At 45.5% G+C, this 27,469-nt stretch overlaps 1 protein-coding gene and 1 long non-coding RNA gene across 6 annotated transcripts in view; one reads left to right on the top strand and one right to left on the bottom strand.

Moving 5' to 3' along the window:
- LOC128329000 (keratin, type I cytoskeletal 17-like) overlaps positions 1 to 18,132 on the top strand; it is a 213,631-nt gene extending 195,499 nt beyond the window's left edge. For 4 of the 5 annotated variants that reach the window (XM_053259355.1, XM_053259354.1, XM_053259353.1 and 1 more), the window contains 7 exons: positions 1,905 to 1,987; positions 5,260 to 5,416; positions 8,075 to 8,236; positions 11,448 to 11,573; positions 13,002 to 13,210; positions 14,829 to 14,857; positions 17,625 to 18,132. In XM_053259355.1, coding sequence (XP_053115330.1) covers positions 1,905 to 1,987; positions 5,260 to 5,416; positions 8,075 to 8,236; positions 11,448 to 11,573; positions 13,002 to 13,210; positions 14,829 to 14,857; positions 17,625 to 17,722 — 864 coding nt within the window. In that variant the 3' untranslated portion in view covers positions 17,723 to 18,132. The remainder of the gene's footprint in view (positions 1 to 1,904; positions 1,988 to 5,259; positions 5,417 to 8,074; positions 8,237 to 11,447; positions 11,574 to 13,001; positions 13,211 to 14,828; positions 14,858 to 17,624) is intronic. The other variant, XR_008309497.1, reaches the window with a different exon arrangement.
- On the bottom strand, positions 1 to 26,663 carry LOC128329003 (uncharacterized). Its single transcript, XR_008309498.1, has 2 exons — positions 26,360 to 26,663; positions 1 to 506 (listed from the first exon to the last, which is right to left on the bottom strand). It is a non-coding gene; the product is annotated as an uncharacterized LOC128329003 (long non-coding RNA).
- Positions 26,664 to 27,469: the final 806 nt, after the last annotated feature.

Raw genomic sequence — 27,469 nt, forward strand, 5'->3', positions numbered from 1 at the left:
CAACATTTTGAAGTGAGCTTTAGTTCACAAAGACTAATGGCAAGATACAATGATTAGTCTTTGAGGTTCTAGAAGACTCTTCATTGTTTTTGCTGCAACAGACAAACACAGTTACCCCTCTGGACACATTTAAATGCAATTCCATTCACGCATCCAGCTGTGAGTCAAAAGCATTGAATAACCCAGCTTTAGGAACTCAAGTACACACATATGTGAATCAGGCTTTCATATGGAACACACACACCCACCACCACCCTGCTTATATTCACACCCCACTTAAAATGCCCCTTTGGCAGCTGCTAGGATACTTGTTCAGAAAGTGGAACACACAAGTAAGAGACAGATCTCTGTTGCTTTCCTGTTCATATCCAATGTCCAGAGAGACGTCACAACCCAGGAGCATTAGGGTCAGGCTGAGAAGTACCTGCAGTCCCAGCTAAAACTGGCTTGCAGGGCTTGGCAGGTTGGTTAGAGGGTGTGGCATGCAGCAGTCCAGAATCAGCACACTGTAGGAGACAGAGACAAGAGCAGGAGGATCATGATGATGGAACCAGTAACCTGGAACTTTGCTCTACCTCTCACCTGGGAGTTACTAAGGACTTGCAGCAGTCTTACAGGGAGCTGTTTGCCAGGTCCTGCCTCCCTGGAAGAGTTCTGTTCTTAATTAAAGGGGGTACATTGAGGTCACTCACACCATCAAAAATTGTGTTCTACCTGGGCTTGACAAACCACCTAATGGTGCAGTGGAGAAATGACTTGACTAGCGAGCAAGAGGTTGCTGGGTTCGAATCCTCACTGGTATGTTTCCCAGACTATGGGAAACACCTATATTGGGCAGCAGAGATATAAGAAGATGCTGAAAGGCATAATCTCATACTGCACGGGAGGAGGCAATGGTAAACCTCTCCTGTATTCTACCAAAGACAAACCTCTCCTGTATTCTACCAAAGGGCTCTGTGGTCGCCAGGAGTCATCACCGACTCGATGGCATACTTTACCTTTACCTGGGTTTGGGAGCTGTATGTGCTCCCAGTTTTTGCTTGTGTGGAAGCAAGGTAGGAAAACCTGAGTAGCTTTTCCTCCTACTTTGCTTCCACACAACCAAAAATTGGTAGCACACACAGCTCCCCAACCCAGGTAGAGCACAGTTTTTGATGGTGTGAATGATTTCACGGTTTCTGAGATGTTCTCTAGCAAGGCTATGATATCTCCTACTACCCCTGAGTCTGGTGTGGTGATAAAAGTGGGATCTTCAGAGTCAAGAGAATTCCCGGGGAGGTGCTATTGGTGACTGATGGCTTGGGCAAGAAAATTTCCCTTGGAATGGTCTTTCCTTCTCATCGGTGGAGATTTCTGGTAGAGGGGAGCTTTGATGGCTGCTTTGTGAGAAGGTCCAGGGAAAGGGTCTCCTCCAGACATCTTCAGGGTCCCAGGGCGCCTTGACATATGTAGAAGTGACATATGTAGAAATGTTCTGGGCCTTGACAGCTGCTGTGTCAATCCTGCGAATTAGCAGAACAAAAAAAAAAAAAAAAAATGATTTCCTTAGTCATTTTAAAATTGATTGATTGACTGAAAAAGTCATCGATCTTTGAATTCAAACCCAGGTGGCCTATAAAATGCTAAAAGCAAACAGAACCTAAAAACACAATAAAAACCAAACTACAGTTGAAAAGCAGGGGGGATAACAAATTAAAAAGGTATCTGGAAGACCTTTCCAAATAAAAATGTGTTGATGCCTATTAGTGGACTTCTAACAAAAGCATGTATTTGTTTCACATCTCCCATACTGGCTTGCACTCTCAGCTTGGCTAAAAGAGGTTGGCTGTTTGGCAACCTCAAATCCCCTTTCGGAGTCCTCCTCTCTGAGCCCTTATCTACCTCTCTTCTTTTCTTTTTTCCAGATCCAGCAGGAAACCTTGAAAAATGCTGGGCTGCTCTTACAGATTGACAATGCCAAACTTGCAGCTGATGATTTCAGAGTGAAGTAAGATTGCTTTATTATAGCTCCTTTGTGTCATGCACGTAATATTTGTTTTAGGGGTAGGGTTGTCACCTTTTAAACTGGCCCTGCTCTTGTGCCTTTACCAGCAGGGTTTTTGTTGGAGATGAACTTCCAGTGCATCGACCTTTTGCACCAACTGTCCTAATGACCACTAGGGGCATTTGGGAGTAGAGACAGTGAGTCAGGGTCTCCCTATCTGTCCCTACTCTATGACCCCTGAACTGACTCTGCAACACTTCCTGTGCTGAGTCACAATCCTTCCTTTCCTCCTAGAGAGCAGGTGGAAACAGCTCTCTCTCTCTCTTCTTACCTATCCATTATGTAGTCCTTTAGGTTAGAGATAGGTCTTTCCTATCTAAGTGTATTTAACCAATAAATATTTAGTGTTTAGTCATACAAGGATCTCCATGTCTTTTCTCTAAATAGCTGCAATATCCCAACCATCCTCTTCTACCTACTCTGTAACTGGAGTGTGTGCTCATTCCTTAGTGCTCTGCTGTTTTACCTATTGTGGTAAAAATCAACAACCTCTAACAGTTTTCGCATTCAGAAATCTTTGCTATGGTCTAATGACTAATGCAAATAAAAGCTATCTCATTCAGAAATCACATTCTGGTTTTTACATTACAATTTTTAGCAATTGATATAGAGGTAAAAAAGTTTGTGTTTGTGTGTGTTAAGCTAAGCAACCTTAACTCACAGCATATTAAGATTCTGGGCTTAGAACTGTGAAAGGGCTTGCTTATTACAGGTTGTGAAGAGACACTTATTAAATTTAGTTTTGCCTTTGTTAGCTTTTGCTTATTCAGTAATAATTTATCATACTTAAGGGAGGGGTGACCTTTCAGAGTTCTGAGAAGTCACCACGATTGTGATTTTGCTATATGCAAAATTACATAAATGTAAGAGATGTGTTAAATGATCAGTCACTTAAAAGGCAGATAATTAATTTAAAAATTAATAATCAGTTGTCTGTATACTAAAAGAGGCAAAATTAAGATGTTGCTTCTTTTTGGGTGACATGATGCGAAAAATTACTTAAAGTCATCTGAATGAAATTAAAAGTACAAGTTGGGCAATGCCAATTGAACTATGACGAGTAATTTTTCTCATCATGTCAGCCATATTATTAAGAATTTATATACCACTTTTCAACAAAAAGGTCCTCAAGAAGTTTTCCATAGCAGAATTACAAGAAAATGGTTCCCTCTCCCAAAAGGGCTCACAATCTAAAAATAAACACAGCCACAGCCACTGGAGGGACACTGACTGTGCTGGGGTTGGATAGGGAGAGTTGTTTTAACCCTGTCAAATATAAGAGAATTACCACCTTTTAAAAGTTATCTCTTTGTTCAGTTTGCAGGGATATTGCTGTTTATTAAAGCTAAGCAGTAGGCATCTTTAATATTGTAGCCCACAAATTCCAAGCCTGGTATTTCTGGCCAGCAAAGGGGCAGAGGTCTTGAAAGTTCTACAACAGGAACCGAACCATTAATATCTGGAAGCGTTTTTGTTCTTTGTTTTTGTTAAACCCCAGTTTGCTTGCAAAGGAGCTCAGGTTTTGCAAGATTTTTTTGAATGAAGTTCTTGATCTCTAGTTAAACTCACTGTTTTGCAAAAAGCAGTATATCTGTTTAAAAGTAATCTCTCTCTCTTTTGCTGAATATGGAGGGTCCAATGATTTCACCCCCATTTTGAATGTCCAGTTGAAATAAATGGGGATGCAAAATGAAACTGAAGGGCTATGGGGCCTGTAGAATCCAAGGGAAAGAGTTGTGGTATGCAAGGACAAGGCAGAGGAGTGGAATCAGGAATATTAATAGTTTAACAACATAGATAAGTGCAGGCTGCTTTTCAGCGTGCTTGCTGCTGGCCATTTGTTAGCCCCAGAGGCGTAACTATAGGGGGGGCAGGGGGGGCACGTGCCCCGGGCGCCATCTTTTCTGGTCACGTGGGGGGCGCCGCCATGACCAAATTTTTTAAATTTTTTTTAAAAAAATTTTGTTAATACAAATGTTTCCTGCTCAGTGCAGCAGCACTGCAGCAGTCAAGGGAGCGCGTTGGTGCCCCCTTCCCCATGAGCGGTCCCTTCCGCGCCGCCTGCGCCCCCTCCCCATTGCTTTGCTGGCGCCTGGCGGCCAGTCAGTGGCCTGGCTTGGCGGCGGCGGGAGCTTGTGAGGAAAACCCTAAGTATAATGTAGTATGTTGGGAGGGCGGCGGGGGGGCGCCATTTCAGTGCTTGCCCTGGGCGCCGTTTTCCCTAGTTACACCTCTGGTTAGCCCCACCTCTACACCAGGACTAGAAAACAAATAACTAAAGGCCCATTCAAAAGCTGACCTGGATCAAGGAATGGATTAACCAAAAACCCCACAGGGCCTGATTTGTAATTAATTCTGGATATTTGAATTAACTTAGTCCCTTGATAACTGAGTAAAGATGCACCTTTTCAAAGTGGTGATTCTCTTTATTTAGCATGGGGAGAGCAACTGGCCCTATCCACCCACAGCACAGCATCCCTCCAGTGGCTGTTGTTGGTGTCTGTCTTATGTTTCTTTCTTTTTTAAGACTGTGAGCCCTTTGGGGCAGGGAGCCATTCTTTCTACTTACTTACTTACATCTATCTATCTATCTATCTATCTATCTATCTATCTATCTATCTATCTATACCACTTTGAGAACTTTTGTTGAAAAGTGGTATATAAATATTTGTCGTATTTGTAATTTCCAAACATCTTGTGGATGTATGGATGATTGGGTTGATTTTTCTGGCTTAATTACAAATTGGACAAGTGTGGGGGGCGGGGGCAGGGGCGGGAATCTGCCCATCCCAGTTTTTTGGCAGAAGTGTTCTCACTCTTACGCTTTGTCAATGAAGCCATTTGAAATAGCACTGATAAGACCTTTGTTTTGACAATATGACATTTGGGAATAATCAATAAGTGAAAGGAAAGAGCAGAGTTGCCCTTGCTGGCCCCGATTAATATTGACTGGGTCTTCTGCACAGTGCCTACACATGTAAAGCTCTGTCATCTGCCCAGGGCTTAGAAATCAGAAAACTGGATTTCAAAGCAGAAAGGAAGGAAACCCATTTTTGAATGGAGAGCTTCCTGCTCAGGGTGGGACTTGGGTCCTGCATGCCAGCCTGCCACTAGTGCTGTTTACATAGTCGAAGCCCGGATCACTATCCTACACACCCGTGGATTCAGAAAATGCTAGTTGCCAACTTACTACACAGAACCTTTTGCCCCTGTAGGCTGGAATCTGAGGTGGGCATGCGTCTCTCCGTGGAGGGGGACCTCAGCGGGCTGCGCAAGGCCTTGGAGGAGCTCTACATCAGCCGAACAAGTTTGCAGGTGCAAGTTGACAAACTCCAGGAGGAACTGGCCTACCTCAAGAGGAACCACACGGAGGTGAGAGGCTGTGCATGTGAGAGGGCTTAGCAATGGCACTGCCTGTCCTGGCCAGACAGAACACTTCCTGGATATACCTTGCTGCTCGTTGCCTCATCAGCAGTAGCTTAGCATTCAGTTCTTGATGGAAGATCAGACGGTAACTTACTTCCCTCTGCTCTTTCAATGGTGTTACCAGGTCTCGGGGTTTGACCCAAAGATTCAGGGTTTAGTCTTTTTCTCCAGGTATCCAGCAGAAGCAGAATTTCAGGATGAGAGGCCAGCATCAAGGACTAGATTATTTTCTGCTTGGCTTGATGCTATACTTTGCTATTAACTCTGCCTCCAGGCTTTGCTCCTCAGCCCCCAGGCATAATCAGTGTCTGCCCTCAACCTGTCAGATGTTTGTTTGTCACTGGGGCTGTTCACACGACCGCGCGTGTGGGCTGGCAGGGGGTGGGAGGCAGGGTTCAACCTAACTTCCCCCAGATGATTGCTTTTTGTCTCCTCGGCGCACAAGCTGCATGACCACAAGACCTGCACTGCTGGGAGCAGCGTGGACTAACAGAGGCCAGGATTCATTTTCCCGGCCTCAGGATATACTACAAGGCACCGCAAAATGAGCGTGGTTCTTTGGGGGATTCCCCCGTCAGACAGGCACTCTAGGCACCCATCTCTGTGTCTCCTCCAGCTCTGTGGAGCCCAAGGAGACACATGATCCCGGCACCCAGGTTAAGGGAGCACTTGTTCCCTTAACCTCAGCTAAGAGCTGGGCTTAGGAGCAGGGTTAGGCTAGGCTGCGAGTGAGAACCGCCTCACTGCCTCTTCCAGGTTCCACTAGGCCCCACCCATATCTACCAGTTTCCAATCTCCTGGGCAGAAGACATTGACCAGAGTTCTCTCTTTCAAAGACACATAATCCACCTTTCCTGATTCAATGCAATCAGTCAGGGAATTGCCACAGCCTTCCCCCACCAAGCATGGTTGCAGGTCAGAGAGAAACAGCAGTGTTTTAGTCCCAGTTCGAATTTTTCCTGTGAACAGCATGGGGATGGAGGACCAATGAAGTTACTGAGGGAGCAAACTAGGGCAGAATACAGATGCTCATTTGATCACACATCAGTACATGATGATGATGATGATTTTTACATTTATATCCCTCTCTTCCTCCAAGGAGCCCAGAGCGGTGTACTACATACTTGAGTTTCTCTTTCACAACAACCCTGTGAAGTAGGTTAGGCTGAGAGAGAAATGACTGGCCTAGAGTCACCCAGCTAGTTTCAAGGCTGAATGGGGATTCGAACTCAGGTCTCCCCGGTCCTAGTCCAGCACTCTAACCACAACACCACACTGGCTCTCTCATGATGGATGGCAAAGATTTCCTTGGGAGGATGATACCAATAGCTGGGGTTATCAGGGAGTTGGCTATATGCACACTGTTGGTAAATTTACCAAGGTTACCCCTTGGTAAATCAGTATTTGTATCCAAACTTACTATTTGAAAAAAAGTGTAGAAAAACTAATAATAATAATAATAATAATAATAATAATAATAATAATAATTCGATTTCTATACCGCCCTTCCAAAAATGGCTCAGGGCGGTTTACAAAGAAAAATAACAAATAAGATGGCTCCCTGTCCCCAAAGGGCTCACATTCTAAAAAGAATCATAAGACACACACCAGCAACAGTCACTGGAAGTACTGTGCTGGGGGTGGATAGGGCCAGTTACTCTCCCCCTGCTAAATAAAGAGAATCACCACGGTAAAAGGTGCCTCTTTGCCCAGTTAGCAGGGATAAGGAATTTTTAAATTCCTTGCTATTCCCAAGCTACTTGAAGTACAATACAAAGGGGTGGAAACCTAAATGGCAAGAATGTGTTTGTTTGTTTGTGGATTTATATCTTGCCTTTATTATACAAATTCAGCCCAAATCAACCACATGAATATACATTTCCTTTTTTAGACATTTTTCTAGATGGTAAGAAAACACACTTTTTGAATTTTTGTGTTTGCTTACCATTAGAACCATTAGAAGAAAGTGGCTTGAACCTGAAAGTGGGAAGAGAGCTGGTCTTGTGGTAGCAAGCATGGCTTGACCCCTTAGCCAAGCAGTATCCGCCATGGTTGCATTTGAAAGGGAGACCAGAAGTGTGAGCACTGGAAGATATTTCTCTCAAGGGATGGAGCCGCTCTGAGAAGAGCATCTAGGTTCCAAGTTCCTTTCCTGGCCTCTCCAAGATAGGGCTGAGAGAGATTCCTGCCTGCAGCCTTGGAGAAGCAGCTGCCAGTCTGTCTTGACCAGGGATTCTCAATGTTGGGTCCCAGATGTTATTGTACTTCAACTCCCATAATTCCCAGCCCCAGTGGCCTTTGGCTGGGGATTATGGGAGTTGAAGTCCAGTAACATCTGGGGAGACCCAACGTTGAGAATCTCTGGTGTAGACAATACTGAGAGAGATGGACCTATGGTTTGACTCAGTATATGGCAGCTTCCTGTGTTCTATACTGCTTGCTTACTACCCAACTGAATATAACAATTCTACTTGCTTTCATTAGATGAACATTAGAATGTGTTGCATGGATTATTGTGTCCGTATGAATCCAATCTCTGCCCCTCATCAAGTCTTCCAGCTGGTTCCCCATTTCTAGGTAATCAGCTCTCCTTTTGCCCCACAGGAAGTAACCTCTCTACAGGGACGGCTGGGGGGTACCATCAATGTGGAGGTGGACTCCATGCCTGGTGGTGACTTGCAGAAAATCCTGGCTGAGATCCGTGACCAGTATGAGGATGTCATGGAGAAGAACCGCCAGGGAGCTGAGGCCCTGCACAAGGCCCAGGTGGGTGATGGCTTGGCCAGTCAAGATGGTGGAAAGGCGGAGGGCCATGTGCTGACATAGTGGTATCTTCTGCAGTGGGAGCCTGTGGCAGTAGGGAAGAGGCGTGCTGTAAAATAGGCTCTGCGTTTTCATGAGACTCCCCAGAGGAGCTCTTATCCCTGGACCTGCAGAAAATCAAAGTCCAGGGCCTCCACAGTCCCTGGGGCCCCCCAAATCCTCTTTCGTCTGTCCTCAGTGGTGTGGTCACTTGGCAGAGCATGATGATGCTTGATTTGCGGGGGGGGGGGGGTGTTTGCCTCCAAAGGCCTTTAAGTCCAGGCTCCAAAATTACCTAGGTGCACTCCTGCTCCCATGTTGCCTGTGTCATCATGTCACATCCCTAAGTTGTCCTCTACTCCTTATTCCAGCAATACATAGAGATGAAGCGTGTTTAATTATTTCAGCAGGATGTGTAGTTAATGGGCTGGGGCCGCGGCTGTTTTACAGCACCAGCTTTGCCTACAGAAGGTCCCAGATGCTCTCCCTGGGATCTCAAGGTGTGGCTGGGTAAGACCCCCTGCCTGAAATCTTGGAGAGCTGCTTCCAGTCAGGATAGCCAATGAGGAGCTAGAGGGACCAAGGGTGTAAGGCAGCAGCCTATGCCTTTAAGCATTTTGTAGTAGTTTTTCTCACAGACTCCAGCTGCGGCTAGCAAGAAGGTTGTGTCATGGTTTTCTCACACACACCAAAAGGAAGTGTTGGGGTTTTGTTTCACACCTAAGTAGCAGGATTGTTTTGTTTAAAAATAAATAACTAAACAACCACCTCTGGATATGCACCTTCCTTCCAACTCAGGACAGCTATTGGGAATGGCTCTTTCTTTTCTGTGCAGGGATATTGTTTCTATATCCCTACAGGCTGCTAACAACAACAACAGCAAATTAACAACAACATCAACATTACTGGGAACAGCCTATATTTTGCAACAATATCTATAATAATAACAACAATATAGATAATAAAATCCAGCCATCCCAGGTCCTTGGGAAGGATGCAATGTCTGGATAAAACAAACTAGTCAATAACACCTGTCTGACTGTGTAAAGAAGAAATGATGATGATGATGATGATGATGATGATGATGATGATGTTGTTGTTATTGTTAAAATAATATGGATGGAGGTGGGCTTGGTTATTCCCACTGTGAGGTTTGGGCAAGGATTTCCTTTTTCCTGTTAACCACAGGGGAACAAGCAAAGCCCTAGGATCCATTCCAGGGTCCTTTACCCTTCTCTCAGTAAGAGAGGCATAGCTTTGAAAGGCAGGGGGATTGCTTTGTGAGGTCATGAAACTTCTGGGCAGTGCCCACTGATTGCTGGAATCTCAGATGAGGGATGATCAGGCAACAGATGGGCAATGTCCAAGCTGCTACAAACTTATAATGTACCCTGCCTCTCTTGTGTTTTGAGAAATTGAGAAGAAAGGGCTGGTGCCTTTTGTATAGCTGGAAGCTTGATCACAATCTCCTGACTTTTTAGTTTACATTGTTTAAGCTCCTTTTGCTTGATTTGTATTCATAACCAGACATGGCAGTATGGCATGTATGTATATTTATTATGCATGAATGACAAGTGCCCTTTAGATGTCCCTGGGATCTCATGTTAGTTCTTCTGTGGAGACTGGAGAGCGACCAGAGAATTATCTCATTTATTCACATATGTTCTGTGCCCCCCAATCATATTGGCGGCTCCAGTTTCCTCCCACTATGCCTCAGATCCTTAACAATTATGAGCCCTGTTCAGACTTTTTCCCTTTTCTTTTTAAAAGATGCTGTACACAAGTAGGGCGTTGTGAGCAGGTCCAGAAGTCCCATCCCTGATGTGTCATCCATCCACCCTCCCATGCTCTTCATGATTATGGTGTTCATCTGAAGAGGCACCCCAGCCTTCCGATCACAGAAAGACCTGCCATCACGCTAACAGCATATGGCTTTTCAGACAAACACCGTAACTATGACGAGCACGGGAGGGAGGGTGAATGTTGCGCTGGGGACAGGACTTCGGATGCACACCCAATGCTATGCTTGTGTACAGAGTCTTTTAACAATCTGAATAGGGCCATGTGGTGGTTATCCATTCCTCTTGCTGCCAATCAGATGCCCCAGCATGTTGGCTTCTCCTGCCTGTGTACAAGAACTGCCTGTGCAACTAGAGAACTCTGGGACTTGTAGTTCTTGAGGGAGCTTGTCACAAAGGTTGTCTCTTGAACAAGAGTTTCTTGTACGAGCTCTGTCTTTCTCTCTTTAGAGGGCTTGGGCCAGCAGCTCATCTGTTCTGATTCTGATTGGCTCTGGCAGCAAATTTTACAAGACCAGGACACCCCATAAAGATAGAGGAAATAGGTTCGCATAAACTTCCTTGGGCTTGATCTACAATTTAGTCATTCTTTTTACTCATGGTTGAAGAATGGCCATCCCCCGTCCCCTGCCTGTTGGGTTTGTGCATATTTAGCAAAGCACCAAGGAAGCTACCACTCCAGTTACAGAGTGTGGAGTTGCAGCTGTTGCAGCTACTTAAGGAACACACATGGAGATCACTACAGAGTCTAAACTAAATTGATTTACTGGTGAAGTACATTGAGATAGGAAAGACCCAATCCTATCTATCAGCTACATAATGAAGAGGGAGGGATGTTTCCATTTTCTATCTAGGAGGAAAGAAAGAGGACTGACTCACTACAGGAAGTATCTGAGGAGTCAAAGTAGGGGTCATAGAGTAGAGGCAAGCAGGGACAGGTAAGGAGACCCTCACTAACTACCTCTACTTCCAGTGCCCCTAGTGGTCATTAGGTGCAAAAGGTCGATCCATCTCCAACACTGCCGAAAGTGTACTGGTAAAGTGTACTGGTGCCCTCCCCACTTGCTTGGGAATTGTAAATGGAAGTTAGGAGCATATTTGTATATTCCTGTGTGAGTGTGCGGTGTACTTTCAGTGCACTGCATAGCTCTTTACTCCTCTCTGTGGCTGAAGCAAGATATGTATAAATGCATCTAATTTGCACTGTTGACCCAGGTGGCAGGATGAAGAATTTGGGGAGAGGGTTGGTCTGGGTCAGAATACTGAATTACTTTGGTGTAGGCTTTTTAAAATCTCTTCTAAACACACCTTTCTTTCCAGGTTGGCTCTCCAGTGAGGTGGACCTGCCTGCCACTAAGGCTTCTTTTCTCTTGCAGTGTGATGCACTCAACCAGGAGGTTGCTGTCAGCAATGAAGCTCTCCAGGCTGCCCTGCTGAAGATCACAGAGTTGAGACGGTTGGCTCAGGCCTTGGAGATTGAGCTCCAGTCTCTTCGTAGCATGGTCAGTATTACCAGCTTGTCCATGTTCCCGAGGCACTAAGGAGAATGGCCACACTTGCAATGGTCTCCGTTCCCATCAACAAAGAGGCTGTGGGCCAATTCTCCAGGATTGGACAGGAATTGGCACAATCTCCAGGAAACTATTGAAAACAATTCTGGAGATTTTTAATAATTTTTCATTTTGTAAAAAATATTGGGGCGGGGGTTTGTGGAATCTCCAGGAATAGCGTCAATCAGAGCTGACAACCCTTATTCTGCCATTAGATTGCACAGGAGTTTATTTATTTATTTATATTTAATTAATTTCTATACCGCCCGACTCCAAAGGCACTAGACGGTTCTCAATCACAGTTTGGTACTCTGCAGAGAATTCCGCTTACTGAGAATCTGAATTTTTATTTTATTTTTAATTTTAAAATCCAAGTTTCTAGTCCTTAAGGCTGCAGTGTGTGTGTGTGTGCGTGTGCACGTGTGCACTGAACAGGATGTCCAGCTGCCAAGGAGGTGGCACTTCAGAATGCTGCTTATCAATTTGGCCATTCCCATGACTAGCACACACAGATTTTAAAAGCAATTATGCATGCATGGCTTAGTCTGTACAATTCGTGCAGGTTACAGATTGTACCTTTTCTTCATGCAGAATATGGGTTATCTTGGTGAAGAAGGTTTTTTTTAAGGGGGAGGGAGTGTGCAAGTTGTTAATCATATGTTGTAGGAGGGGAGGCTGGTCTCCTAAGTGCAGCTGGGGGCATTGCCCTCTGTCCCACTCCAAACACAGGGGGTACAAGAGGAGCTGAGGGAGGAGAGAGGTGCCTAGAGGAGGAGAGCTTTTAACATTAAGGACTACAACCTTGAAATCCAAATCAAAAACTGAGTTCTACCCAGGTTTGGGAGCTATGTGTGCTCCCAATTTTCAGTTGTGTGAAGACCTGGGTAGAAGTGATTGTCTGGAAGCAAGGTAAAAAGAAAAGCTACCCAGATTTTCCTCCTACCTTGATTCCACACAATCACTTCTACCCAGGTTTTCCTCCTACCTTGCTTCCCCACATCACTTCTACCCTGGTTTTCCTCCTACTTTGCTTCCACACAACTGAACACTGGGAGTAGACACAGCTCTCAAACCCGGGTAGAAAAGAATTGTTGATTGTGTGAATAACCTCAGTGTAGAGACTTGAGCTGGGTGATCTGATCATAAGAGGGTTGACATGCTCACAATACCTTCTCAGCCTAAACATTTGTAAACATGCAAATTTGGATTTTGTATTTGTAAACCAAGATTCGTAACCCTCCAGCTTCCTTTCCTCCAAAGGAAATGGGGTTTGTAAGGCTGCCTGAACCTCTTGCTGCTTTTTGTTCACTTTGTAAATGCCCCGCAGGGCTACCAGACTTCTCCAGAGGATTTTAGCAAATCCTCCTCCTTTGTTTCCAGAAAGTCGCCCTGGAAGGTACTCTGGCTGAGACTGAATCCCGTTATGGGGTGGAATTGTCACGCTTGCGTGATCTTGTCACTGCCAGGGAGGCAGAGCTGCTACAGCTGAGATCTGATGTTCAGCGCCAAGCTGAGGACCACAAACGGCTGATGGACGTCAAAACCAGACTGGAACAGGAGATTGCCACCTACCGGCACCTTCTTGAAGGGTAAGTGGGGATGGGAGGGGCAGACATGGTCTGTCCCAGTGGGTTGCTAATTAATGCATTAATTAAATAACAAGTTGTTCTAGTAAGAACTAATCTACCTACTTTCCTTTCACTGTCCCCACAACTGGACTAAATTTGGTTCGAATTGATTTGGCAGTTTACAAGTTAGCACAATTGTACCTCAAATGTTCATGCATCCGCCATCTTGAATTGGGGTGGATGACATCATCACAAACTATGCGTATGAGGTACGAATGTGAATACAACACATATTTATATAATAATAATAATAATAATAATAATTCGATTTCTATACGCCCTTCCAAAAATGGCTCAGGGCGGTTTACATAGAGAAATAATAAATAAATAAGATGGATCCCTGTCCCCAAAGGGCTCACAATCTAAAATATACTGCTTTTGCTTTTTATATACTGCTTTTCAACAAAAGTTCACAGATTTGGTCCAAATTGGTTCCCACCTGCATCTCAAAAATTCAAATGGCTGCCATCTTGAATCAGGGTGGATGACTTCGTTACAAACTATGCCCTTGAGCTGTCCCTATGTGTCCCTACAGCTATCGCAAATTTGGTTCAAATCAGTTAGGCGGTTCACAAGTTAGGCCACTTGCACCTCAGATGTTTCCGCATCTGCCATCTTGATTTGGAGTGGATGACTTCATCACAAACCGTGCCGTTGAACTGTCCCAAAGTTGGTTCAAATTACTTAGGCGGTCCACAAGTTAGCCCTCTTGTGCCTCAAATGTTCATGCATCCACCATCTTGGATCGGTGTGGATGACATCATCACAAACTATGCTGTTGAGGTGTCCCTATGTGTCCCTACAACTGTACCCGATTTGGTTCATATTAGTCCAGGCATTGCAAAGTTGATGGGGGAGGGGGACACACACACGGACACACACACACAGGATGCCGGGTGATCTCATAAGCCTACTGGAAAGTAAAGTAAAGGTAAAGTTGTGCCATCAAGTCGGTGTAGATTCCTGGCGACCACAAAGGCATGTGGTTTCCTTTGGTAGATTATTATTATTATTATTATTATTATTTTAGATTTATATCCCACTCTTCCTCCAAGGAGCCCAGAGCGGTGGTTTACCATTGCCATCTCCGCGCAGCATGAGATGATGCCTTTCTTCATCTTCCTGTATCGCTGCTGCTCGATACAGGTGTTTTCCATAGTTTAATAAAAATACATAGCATTTCTATAGTGCTTTTTGTGTCTGCAAAGCCTTTCTGCCAGAAATCTTTACAACAATGCTGTAAGGTAGGTCAATAGTATCGTCCCCATATTGCAGAGGGGTGGGCTAATAATGAAAGAACAGTGGTTTGCCTGAGGCTACCCAGGTGGGTTAATGGGAGAGGTGAGCTCTATATGGGAAGTTTCATGGAACTTTTGCGCATAGAAGACGGAATGAAAGAGTTCACATCAAAAGGCACTGGAGGTTTTTGATGCCTTTCCCTGTAGCATCGGATTTGGCTCTCTTGCCTGAGTCATTTGGAGCTATGAACTACCGTAGATCCAAATCCTAGATCCTCATTTCAGTTGATCCCAAAGCCTAGGGAATTTTAACTGATCTAGTGTTCTTTTGCTTCCTTCAGGTCTGAAGCTGAGCCACCAACCACCCGAGGTAAGCAGAGCCACCCTGTTTTTAGGACTGCCCCCTTAGGGAAATCTGCATGCATTTGCATGTGTAATTATACAAATTGGAAAACAGGCTAAAAGGTTGTGCAGATTTTGGGCTGGGATTCCACCAGCTTCTATTATTCTAAGATCAGCCCCACAGAACTGGGAAGTTCTATCCCTTCAGATTCCGTGGGATGCCTTCTGTCTTTCTCTAGAGCAGGGATTCTCAGTGTTGGGTCCCCAGATGTTTTTGGACTTCAACTCCCATAATCCTCAACCAAAGGCCAGTGGAGCTAGGCATTATGGGAGTTGAAGTCCAATAACATCTAGGGACCCAGTGTTGAGAATCCCTGATGTAGAGGATAGCATTTGTATTCTGGGTCCCCTCACTGCCACCTGATTGTATGGGCTTTGTAATCATATAACCCTAGTGGCTCTCCTCAGTCCTTTTTGCTGAGAAAGTACAGGAGATGTAACTTGATTCATACGGTGATTTTTATCGTGCATTTTGATGTGCTCACAGCTTGACGTGATTCATTTCCAGGATGGGATGGGCATATCCACCTTCCAACTTTAGATCACTTTCAAAACCACTTAACTGCCATGGCTTCTAACCAGATAATTTTAGAGACTGCAGGATCTCTGCTAAATAATTCTCAGCACCTGCTATACCTCCTATAGTTCTTTGCTGGGCAGGGGGGAGTTACTATGGTTTAGCAACTTTGAAACCGGTTTAAATTTTTGATGGAAATGTTTTTAGTGAGTTGCAGTCTACAGCAGGTTCTGCCTGGATCATAACTCACCTTGCCCTGGAAAAGAAAACGGTTGCAAGGTGGGTTAAATCAGGATGAGTTGAGGGAGACACATTCAAAGCGGTGATTTTCTTTATATTAAGCAGTGCACGGCGGTCAGGGGAGCAACTGGCCCTCTCCATCCCCAGCATAGCATCCCTCCAGTGGCTGTTGCTGGTGACTACCTTGTGTTTCTTTTTAGATTGTGAGCCCTTTGAGGGCAGGCAACCATTTTTTCTTTCTTATTCTTTTCCCGTGTAAACTGCTTTGAGAACTGATGTGCTCCCCACACACATAAATATTTTATGGATCAGCCCAAAGTGAGTCAGTTGACAAGGGGTTGAGCAATGGTCAGTTTTTGCCATGGGACTGGCCCACTGCAGGGATGTAAGCCCACCACCCTCAAGTAGGCAGCAGGGGTAGAATCCTCCAGTCGCCAGCAGCACTGCCAGCATCTGAGCGTCACAGCAGGAAGAGCAGAGACCCAAGCAGTGTTTCCTGTAACAGGAATTCCCACCTGTTGTAGACTACAGCTCCCAGCATCCTCAGCTGCAGTGGCCTTTGGCTGGGGATCATGAGTGTTGTAGTCACCAACCTCTGGGAATCCCTCTTACAGGGAACACTGGTTGGGAGCCCAGTCCAGAGGTCCTAAGCAGGGCCTCAACAGGTTGACTCTGGGGACAGAGGCAAAACTTGATTTGACGGAAGATACAGGTAGCAGGCAAGGGAGTAGCAAGGCAACAAGTCTCCCAGGGAGCAGAGTGGCAGGGTGTGGCAGCAAGTCCCGTGGCCTGTGGCCAGGGCAGTGGCACTTCAGAAAGCTGTGTGTTCAACACAGACTTTGCTGCACTGAAGAAACAGTTACAAGATACAAGCAGCCCAACAACCAACCAACCAACCAACCATTCATTCATTCATTCATTCATTCATTTAATATACCGCCCAATCCACAGACTCAGGGCGGTGTACAAAACAAGAACAGCATCCAAGAATTTTTTTTTTAAAAGAAAAAAGATTTAAAGGGCAAAGATTTAAAGAGCCAGCATGGTTAGAGTGCTGGACTAGGACCGGGGAGACCTGAGTTCAAATCCCCATTCAGCCATGAGACTTGCTGGGTGACTCTGGGCCAGTCACCTCTCTCAGCCTAACCTACTTCACAGGGTTGTTGTGAAGAGAAATCTTAGTATGTAGTACGCTGCTCTGGGCTCCTTGGAGGAAAAGCAGGATATAAAATGTAAAAAAGGAAAACAAACAAAAACAAATGCCTAGCGGAAAAGAAATGTCTTCAATAAGGTCTTAAAAGCTGAAAGGGAGGAGGCAGACCAAGTGTGTGTGTGTGTGTGTGTGTGTGTGTGTGTAGAATTCCAAAGTGAAGGGGCGGCAACAGAGAAAGCCCTTCCACGGGCCCTTGTATTATGGACCTCTCTGAGACCAGGGACCGAAAGAAGGGAAACCTGAGAAGATCTTACAGAATGAGACAGGACTGGCCGGGAGAGGAAGTTCTGAAGGTAAACAGGTGCTAAGCCCTGAAAGGTTCGAAATTCGAATGTGTCTGAGCGAAATTCAAACACATGAATTCAATTCACAATGTTTGAATGAAAGCTGTTTAACGTCCTGAATAATTGTAACAACCTAGGGATATATCCAGAGATGGTGAATCCTGACTAAAAAGCATGGACATTGGTGGTGACAAGCTAGTCTCCATTATTGAAACGAGACAGGGTTCACATTCTTTGGACATAACCCATGCTTGTTTCAAAAATAAAATCAAACCAAGTAAGTGTCAAAATGTGTTTTAAGTGCCCCAAGGCTTTTGCAATCAACGGTTAGGTAGAAAATGGGAGGGGAGGGGAGAGCTGGAAATTCATAGGAGGGGGTCAAGCCCCCTTGTGGAGGACCCCTTCTCGCCTCCCCATGCACCCCCCTTGGGCACGGCACAGTGGCTCCCCCAGGCTCGGTGTCTTGCGTTATCCCTTACAGAGCCTTCTGCGAGCCGTCGGGTGAAGACTCTCATTGAGGAGCTGGTAGACGGCAAGGTGGTATCCTCGCGTGTGGAGGAGGTGGAGCAAAAGCTCTGAAGGCTGCTGGCTTAACTACTGAAGTGGTGGTGGTGGTGGTGGTGGTGGTGGTGGTGGTGGTGGTGTGTGTTGTGGGGGCACAAATCTGCCTGACTTCTAGCCAGTTTATCCCAGGCTTAAGGCTTTGGTCTGCAATTAAAGCAACTCTTTCCCACCTGCCAAGAGATCTGCTTTGCTGTGCTTTCTGAGAGGCTCAGGCCCCTTCAGATCCACTCCCACCCATACACACCTCCTTGGTCTCCCTGGCATTTTGCTTTCCAGCCTATGGATCCCCAGCCTCCGCCTTGCTCCCATCTGCTCTCCTTCCGCCAGTAGCACGACCCCTCGGAAATAATCACACGATTGAGAAGTTCGCATTTTCTACATGGTCATTTGGTATTAAATCTGATTTGGGGCCAAATTAGACACTGCTTGGTGGTATCAGATGTGTGTCTTTTCCTGTGTCTGTCCTATTCAGATATAAAATGGGTGGGTGAGGGTGGAGACAGAGGTCTTCCTTTAACAGTAAATGGAGCACTGGTCTGGGAGAAAGATGCAGAACCCTCCCGGCTTCCTAAGAACACGCCCGGCTGGACCCGGCCTATGTAGTCCAGCATCCTGTTTCACACAATGGCCCATAAGATGCCGCCGAGAAGTCCACAGGCTGTTGTTCCCCTTCCTACAGTTCACTGCCTCCTCCCCACTTCTAGTATCAGAGCCAAGCAGGGGGAAATGACTGGCAAAACAGACTGTGGGGAGGCTCTATTGTGAGATGTCAAGCTTAGCCCTTCTTGGTTATGATAGACAAACACAGCAGTCACCTTGAGCATTCGGATGTTAACCTTCATTTGCCACTAGGTGGCAATAGAAGCTGCATAATCCGACCAATTGTACAGTGGTCCCTCGACTTACGAACTACTCGACATAAGTATTTTTCGAGTTACAAACGGCAGTTTTAGATCCGGTTTTAGATGCAGTTTTTTCGACTTACAAATTTTTAGATGGGGTTTCCTCGACTTACGAATTTTACATGCGGTTTCCTTGACTTGCCTGCCTGTTTACTGCCTGTTTATTCTTGAAAAGAAATGTTCCTGTGCAGTTTGCAAGCCTTACTGGGGGTCTGGGTCTTTTTTCTAGGCTCCGGAACGCATTAATCCGTTCCCAATGCATTCCTATGGGAAACCGCTTTTCGACTTACGAACTTTTCGACTTACAAATGTGCATTCGGAACGGATTAATTTCGTAAGTAGAGGGACCACTGTACTTTAATTCTGTGCAGTTTACGTTGGAGGTAGTTTATTAAGTGGTTGTGTGTCTAACAGTGCATTTTTCCTGCTGCACAGATTTGCAAGGGTCAAAAGTAGTCTAGCAGTACCTTTGAATCTAAATCTAAACATTTGTTCTTCTAACTGGGAAGATGAAGGAATAAACTGCTAAACAAGATGAGACTTTTTCTTGGAGTGAGGTCCTGTGGCACCTTAAAGATTAATTTTTTTTGGGGGGGGTGTATTCATGAGATTTCATAGGTAGGTGAGAACATGATTGACCAGTTGACACTCGAGTTCAATATATTTAAAATATCCAGAATTTCAAATATTCAGTGCAGGATAGCAAAGTTGTGCAAACCACTTCCAAAGTTAACTGTGTGAGCCAAATAGATAGAGTTGGCTGTTTTAAGCAAAACGTGCACTAGCACCTTATATATGTATACACCCGGCAAAAAAGGGTGAATTTTGTGATGGCTAAAAATCCTTGTGCTGTTCCACTTGTGGCCATCAGGTGTCAGTGCAGCCCGCATATTGGGGGTGGTGGTGATGTCAATAGAAACCCATCGCTGTACCACGGCCAGCTCACCAGCAAGGGGTGCAGCAGGACAAGGAATACATTTAGTACAGAAAAGACACACACCTACACAGGCACACAAAACTAGAGAAAGCTCTCTTTAGAGCCAAGCTAGATGAGAGATTGAAGAGCCACGATAAGAACTCCCATCATTTAAATTTATTTGAAAAAGTAGCTGTGGGGGCACCCAAACTGGACTGGGGCTGCAGTGCAGGGAGTGGGGGTTAACCCATCCTCCAACTTGTGTTCGTGTGTGGATTGTGTATATGATTTAGGCTGGGAAAATCGCATGGGGGGGAGGGTTAATTCCCCCTCTCCCACTTTGAAAATAAATAGAAAGAAAAGGGGGATCCATTCAGATACCTGATTATCTCATTTGGCTCAATTGGGTCTCAGTGATACTTGTACGTAGGGCATGGGAAAGGTGATTCTGCATTTGAAAATGCCCTAGGCCTTGAGATAGATAATCAAAGTGGTAGTATGCCCACTGTGTCAGGAGGCAAAGCACACCTTGCAGGTACTGCCTCCAGGCAGACTGATAGGATGAGGAAGCCCGGGCACTGCATGCCTATAGCAGAAGCAGTGAAGTTCTAGCAAAAGCCCATCTAGGCTCAGAGCAGAGTGGGGGCAAGCATGCCATAGGCAAAGGGAGCCCAGGGAATGGACAGTCTGCAAGTAGCTGTGTGTTGGTGAATGTAGAACACGTCTTGGCATAGCCCCCACCAGGACTGGCTCAGGCTTCTGGGAAGCTTGATCTGAGGAGAAGAGTCTGTAAAGGGACAAAGGAGGTGAAGGCCTCCAAGGAGGACTTCTCACCCATTGACCAGGAGCTCAGTGTGTGGAAGTAGAGGAGGTGGGAGGTGTTGAGATTTCCACTCCGAGGGCCAGCAAGACCCTTGAGCCTAAGGCAGATGACAAGCCTCCAGGAAACGGTGGCTCCAACATGTTCAAAGAAAGAGGAATGGCACAGGGCCAGCAAGGAGCATGGCCACCCGCATCTACTCCCCTCCAGCTCATGCACTGTGGTTTCACGGTCGTTTAGACATGCAGGCTCGTACTCCGACCCCATGCATTGAAGGGGGTCCGTTTGAAGTGTCATCTGAACCACCTCCTAGGGCAGGGGTTCTCACACTTGGGTCCCCAGATGTTGCTGAACTACAGCACCCATCATCACTAGCCACAGTGGCTGGAGGTGATGGGAGTTGTAGTGCAACAACATCTGGGGGCCCACGTGTGAGCACTTTACCCCTGCCATCACATGATGTTCGGATAAGAACCTCTTTTAGGCTGTATTGGGTCACTTGGGAATGCTGTTTGTTAATGTGGGATAAGAAGCAGGAAAAGGCTTTTCTAAGGAATGCAGGTTTTGCATTGGGTTTACAGTTTTAGAAACTGCCCAACAATTAAGCATCACATCATGGCCAGAAAGAGAGTCAGACAGACCAGTGAATGTTTCACGTTACTCCTGGCTGGATTCCAAACCTGCAAATACAGGTTTTAAAAAGGCCTTCTCCAACGTAATGTTTGCTGCTCCTTGGATGACTTGAAGCAATCTTGGATTGCCAAAGCGTTTGTGTTCTCAGGCTCTGATGAACAGACACATCATTTATGCTGCAGAGAAACATAGGTTCACTCTATAATTACAGTAAGTGAACAAGGAATTCATAGAAAGAACCTCCTGATCCAAAGCACGCCACTTCCAGGGTATCTCATGGTATACCCAACACCCCATGGGTTTTTGCATTAATAAATATGCATCTGTATATACTTAGCATACCAAAGATCTGACCATTTATATTGTGTTAAATTTTAAATATGCTGCTCTATTCTGACTCTATATTATCATATTCTGCGATTTACAGAATTTGCTTCACAATAATATGGAGTACAGGAAAATAGGCAGAATTGTGTCTCATCTAAGTTGCAAAATAATGCACATTTACATGAGAGTAAGTCCAATGGAGCTCAATGGTACTTGATTCCAAATAAATATGCACAGGATGGACCTATAAAAGTATTAGAAGCAAATCTGGTGCTTACTAACAGAAACCTGGCACAAAGGACGAAAATGACGGCTGGAAGGCATGGGCAGGAGTGTGTGCATTGTAAGATTCCAGAATCAAGCTACTCAAGGACACCACTAACTTTTGGCTCTGGGTGCAGAATTTAGTGCCCTGAGAATCATAGCTTTTGTATGTTCTTAAAAAAAAACCCAAGATGACTTGAAATCCTGGCTGCTGAGGGAAACTGCTGAGGGAAGCCTCAGTTAGATTTTCTATAGTTGTGTGTGAAGGGGTATTGTGGTGTCAACCCGGGCAGTTTTCCTTCTCTACAATACCAGCAGCAGAAGCACATGACCAGCTACAAAAGCAGAATAAAACCATGCAAAATTATGCACATGTGCATAATATAACAACATATGTAGAATTCAGATGGCAGGTGTTATGGTTACATTGGTGCAGATTTTTGATTTTTTTTAAAAAACCCAACCCATACAGAATATACACAATATAGATTAAGTGCAGAATCTTGCTGAAGAATGTTCTGGACCAGACCTGCTCAATTTTGGCCCTCCTGCTGATGCTGGCCTACAAATCCCATAATCCTTGACTACAGGCCACTGTGTCTGGGGATTATGGTAGTTGTAGTCCAAAAACAACTGGTGGGCCAAAGTTGAGCAGCCCTGTTCTAGATCAGGGATTCTCAATGCTGGGTCCCCAGATGTTATTGGACTTCAACTCCCATAATCCCAAGCACCCGTGGCCTTTCATTGGGGATTATGAGAGTTGAAGTCCCAACAACATCTGAGGACCCAACATTGAGAATCCCTGTTCTGTATATTTCTACCCACCACAAACCACACTTTCTCTCCTGCTAGAAGCAAGCAAAGATACACACAGATCCAAAATGTCCTTCCTACCTCTCCTGTCTACCTACCACTGCCCCTGAAGTCCTATCTGCTCATCTATGCTAGCCTGTCTTCCTATAGTCTTGATAGGGAACCTGCCCTGCTCATGCATTTCTATACTACAAAGATTTGTAGTGCGCACAAGAGGAAGATGGGCTCCCAATCCACAAACCATTGTCAGGTACTGACCTAACACAGGAGGTGTGGAAGCACACTTCAGAGATACACGTGAATTAAGGATACTTAATTCATTCTTTTGTTAGTCAATCTTGGGAGAAGAATTTAAAGCACCAGAGTGCTAAAGTAAGTACTTTAACCATTTCCTCACACAACTGGGAACATTGAATAATAAGTGAATTAGGAGTAAATATAAACGATAATAGCATATAAAAGCAGCATATTTGTTAGAACTTTAGTCCCCCAAATTTATTTCAGATGCAATGTTGGGAATACAGAACAACTTGGTCAGTCCACAAAGATGGTGCTAGGCCTAGAAATCAAATATTTATTTATTTACATAGTCAGACAGGTGTTATTGACTGGTTTGTTTTATCCAGACATCGAGTCCTTCCCAAGGACCTAGGATGGCTCAATTTTATTGTCACTGTTGTTGCTGTTATAGATATCGTCGCAGAATATAGGCTGTTCCCAGTAAAGCTGCTTTTTGTAATTGGCTGATGGTGATTTCTGTGGCCCCTATGGTGTTGAGGTGCTCTTCAAGGTCTTTTGGAACTGCACCCAGGGTGCCAATTACCACTGGGATTATTTTGGTCTTTTTCTGGCACAGCCTTTCAATTTCAATTTGTAGATCTTTGTAATTAATAATAATAATAATAATAATAATAATAATTCAATTTCTATACCGCCCTTCCAAAAATGGCTCAGGGCAGTTTCCTCAGATATGAGGAATGGTTAAAGGAGCTGGGAACGTTCAGCTTGGAGAAGAGAAGGCTAAGGGGAGAGATGAGAGCCATCTTCATGTATCTGAAGGGCTGTCGTCACACAGAAGGAGGCGAGGGGATTTCTTCTGTGTTGCTCCTGAGAACAGAACTAAAACAGGACCTTGGCCCTATCTGCAAGTAAGCCTTGATCACAAGATTTGGGAGGTGGTTCCTCTTTGATAATCTGTGGTGTTTTCCCACAGAGGATGCCAGATACAAATGTAAAGGCGGACTGGAAGGCCGAAAAGAAGGCTGGGGCTTGACTGTAGCTCAGTGACAAGAGCACATGCTTTGCATGCAGAAGGTCCCAGTTTCAATATCTGGCATTTCCAGGTAGGGCCGGGAGACATCCCTTCTTGAAACCCTGGAGAGCTGCTTCCAGTCAGTCTAGATTAGAGAGGTGCACAACTCAAACAGCCCAGTGGGCCAGAACCAACCATGACTTGGTGTGTGTGGGCCAAGGTAAATGTTCAGCACATTAATGATTACATTAAAATTAATTATTAACTATACATGAGAGCAATTATGAATTACTCATTAAAAATATGAATGAAAGCAATTATTAATTAACCACAGCATGAGGAGAGAAGAGGAGGCTGCTAGAAACCTCTCCTCCTCCCTTCCCCCATGCACTTTCAAAGCTTAATTTTGAAAGTAGGCTGACCCCTACCAGGACCATGGGGCAAGGAGGCATTTTTCCACCTCACTTCAGACACCACAAAACTGTGGGCCCATCCCTGGGGCCAGCTAAAGAGTCCCCGTGGGCCGGATCCAGCCCCTGGGCCTTATATTGTGCAGGCCTGGGCACTTTCCAGATTAGCTGCTCAACAGTGGCAAAATGCTTCCATTCAGGCAAATCATATTCAAAACGTAAATAGCAAAGCGTCCGGCAGGGAGCACAGTCTCACGAAAACTAATAATAAAAAAACCCAGCAAGTTTTTAATGCCAGATATACAAGTTATAGCACTATATTGCAGCAATTAAATTCGAAACAAGGCATTGGAAATATGAATGGCACCTTGCTGTCAGTGTAAGCAACACAGGAGGTGTGGAAGCACACTTCAGAGATACACCGTGACCCCGTTGCAGGGTCTAATCTGGAAAGCGCCCTGGTCTAGATGATACAAGACTAGAAGGACCAATGGTCCGACTCAGCAGATGGCAGCATCATAAGTTCATACTGGAAAAATGCAATTGCTTATGGCTTTCTTGTATTTACAAGTACACAGTTATGACAGCAAGCAATCCTGATTCTTAATAATCCATGAGGGAAGCAAAAGTCTTGCATATGAAATCTGTTACAGAAAGCCTCAACTCATCTGTGCATCCACCTTACATGTACAGCTTGGGCACCAAACTCAGCAGAGGAACCAAGCAATCATTGAGAGCATTTGCAAAGCCAGGCCTGCCACCAATCAGCAGGCCTCCCTTGCACGGTTTGCAGGTGCCAGTGAGCCCCCAAACGGTCATGTGGCCCATTGGGTGGAATGACAAAAGCTACAATCTAACCTTCTCAGGGAAACATCTTCTCTTAGCAGTGGGATTGGCAGAAAACGGAGCACCCAAGTCTCAGTTTACAGATAAGATGGAGCACTTCAGAAGTGCGGGGGATGTAGTTGTTAATTCCCCCCAGATAATTCCCCCCAGCACAAATACTTGGAAGGAAGTTCTAATTCTGTGCCAGTTTGCTTCTGTTCCAAGTAAATGGGCTTAAGATGAGAACTGTAGAGCTGACCTACACCGAAGGAATGTCTCTGTAGGGATGTCAGAAAAAGCATGCAGTGACGCCTTCCTAGGACTATACCACTTCAGGCTACGCATAGTCTGAATGCTTCCTCCTTGTAACAGTCTCCCACACAGAGAACTCTTGTACATCAGGGAGAAAGCTGGACTCTTCAACCTTATGAGCTAGTTTTTCATTGACAGGGAGACTGTCTGTCTAATGCAAGAAGCACCACTTTGTGAGACTGAATAAGAAGCTAAACATGTGTTAGGCTTCAGTTGTTGTTGTGCTGTCGAGTCAGTGTCAACTCCTGGCAACCACAGAGCCCTGTGGTTTCCTTTGGTAGAATACAGGAGGGGTTTACCATTGCCCTCTCCCATGCAGTATGAGATGATGCATTTCAGCAGCGTCCTGAATCGCTGCTGCCAGATATAGGTGTTTCCCATAGTCTGGGAAACATACCAGTGGGGATTCGAGCCAGCACTAGGCAAGTTACTTCCCCGATGTGCCATTAGGTGGCTTAGGTTTTAGTAGCCTATTACAAATAACTGTTTCTTAGTGGCAGCTGTGGTCATTCTACTAATTGCTACTGCCCCATTTTGTCCTTGGAGCCAATGGCACCACCACAGCCTGAGTTTCAACTGCCTTGACTCTCCTGGGACTTTTAAACACAGCAGGCCTTACCATGAGTTTACTGGGAAGCTTTACTGCGAACGAAAAGTTGTCAAAAAAAACCCCGACACAACGAGTGGAATTTTGTTTTACCCCAGATATAAATTGGGCTACACTGTAACATGGAGTGAAAAACCTGAATTGTGTGTGAAGTGTTCCCTGATAACTCACAGGGACTTTGAGGTAAATCTGGCCAATATGTGAACACTCCCTCTCCATTTTGGAGGAGATGCGAGTTAAAGGGCTTCAAAAGCCCTGTGCGAAAAGCTTCCTGGGGCCAGTTACCTTCCAGGCCTGACTTCCTGCTGCTGCTGGAACAGGTGGCTGAAGTCAGGAGAGACTGAAATCAGATGCAGAGAGCCCTCGGGGTGCAGAGCTAGTGGCAGCTCCAACACAGCCACAGGCAGCTGAAAGCAGGAGAATGTAGCACTGAAAAATGGACGGTGGTCCCCCACGCTGCCTTGTTCTGGCTCACTTGCACCTTGTGCTTTGCCCGGCTCATGGGAGCCTTCAATTCCCACGAGTGAATAAAGCAGCCCAGAACAACATGGCCCTAAATGACAGGAAATACCTCTTTTGTAGTGGTGGTTTCCAAAATCTCTTGGCAAGGCTTGCCACCCATTGGGACACTATGCTGACACGACCTGCTTCCTCACACTGGACATATCGTGTCACCTTGCAGGGCTCCCAATAAGCAGAACCTCTTGAGACAGCATATCAAAAAGGAGCCTGGCCTGCACAAGGCCTTGAAAACATGGATCCGCTCTCAGGCACCGGGCGGGGCTGTTGTTTGCACACGGTTCACAAAAGGCAGACTTTTGTCTGGCAGGCTGCCACTGTTTAGCCCTGAGGGGAAGACTATGTGGGTGGTGGAAGCAATATTCTATCTCACCCTCCCTCCCTGCCCAGCCCAGCCCTGCCAGAACAGCGAGGACCAATGCAGCAGGGTGAGGCACACACCCTTGTGTTTTTGCTTCCTCAGTGAAATTGAAAACTGGAGCAAAAGCAAAGGGAGGCCCGGCCAGGCTCTGCATATTCCCGCTCCTGCATGAGCCCAAAGCCCTGTCAAACCCATACACTGCTACACCCCATCTCAGCTCACCTGGATGTCCAGTTAAGTAAAAACAACAACAACAGCTCGATAAGGGAGGAAGCCTGTGAACTCTGATTGCGATCTCTTTTAGACTCCCTCCTTCGGCCCCATCTGCCTGCATAGTCCTACCACTTTCTGCATGAATTCAAGGTAGCTTACTCTCCAGACAACCACAGGGCTCTGTGGTCTCCAGGAGTTGACACCAACTCGACAGGACACTTTACTTTCCTCAAACAGCAGCATCTAAAACAGCAGAAAGTTCAGTCCAGTAAGGCTAATAGTTCCTGTAGCTGATGCAAATGCACATTGCAATGCTCCGTTCAAAGCCTCCATTGGAACTGATGAGATGTATCTGATGAGGACAGAGATGCACATCCCCAGCTAAGACCACATGCAGCAAAGAGCATGTAGAGTTGGGTGAAAAAGCAATTAAGAATCTTGTGGCACCTTAAAGACTAACATTTATTGTAGTCTTTAATGTGCCATTTATTGTAGCATAAGCTTTCGTGGACATCGACAGCCCACTTCATCAGATGCATGATGTGGACTTCATCAGAGTGTCTGGCATTCCCAAGCCAAGATGCCTAC

Source organism: Hemicordylus capensis, chromosome 6, assembly GCF_027244095.1.
Source record: "Hemicordylus capensis ecotype Gifberg chromosome 6, rHemCap1.1.pri, whole genome shotgun sequence".
Lineage (NCBI taxonomy): Eukaryota > Metazoa > Chordata > Lepidosauria > Squamata > Cordylidae > Hemicordylus > Hemicordylus capensis.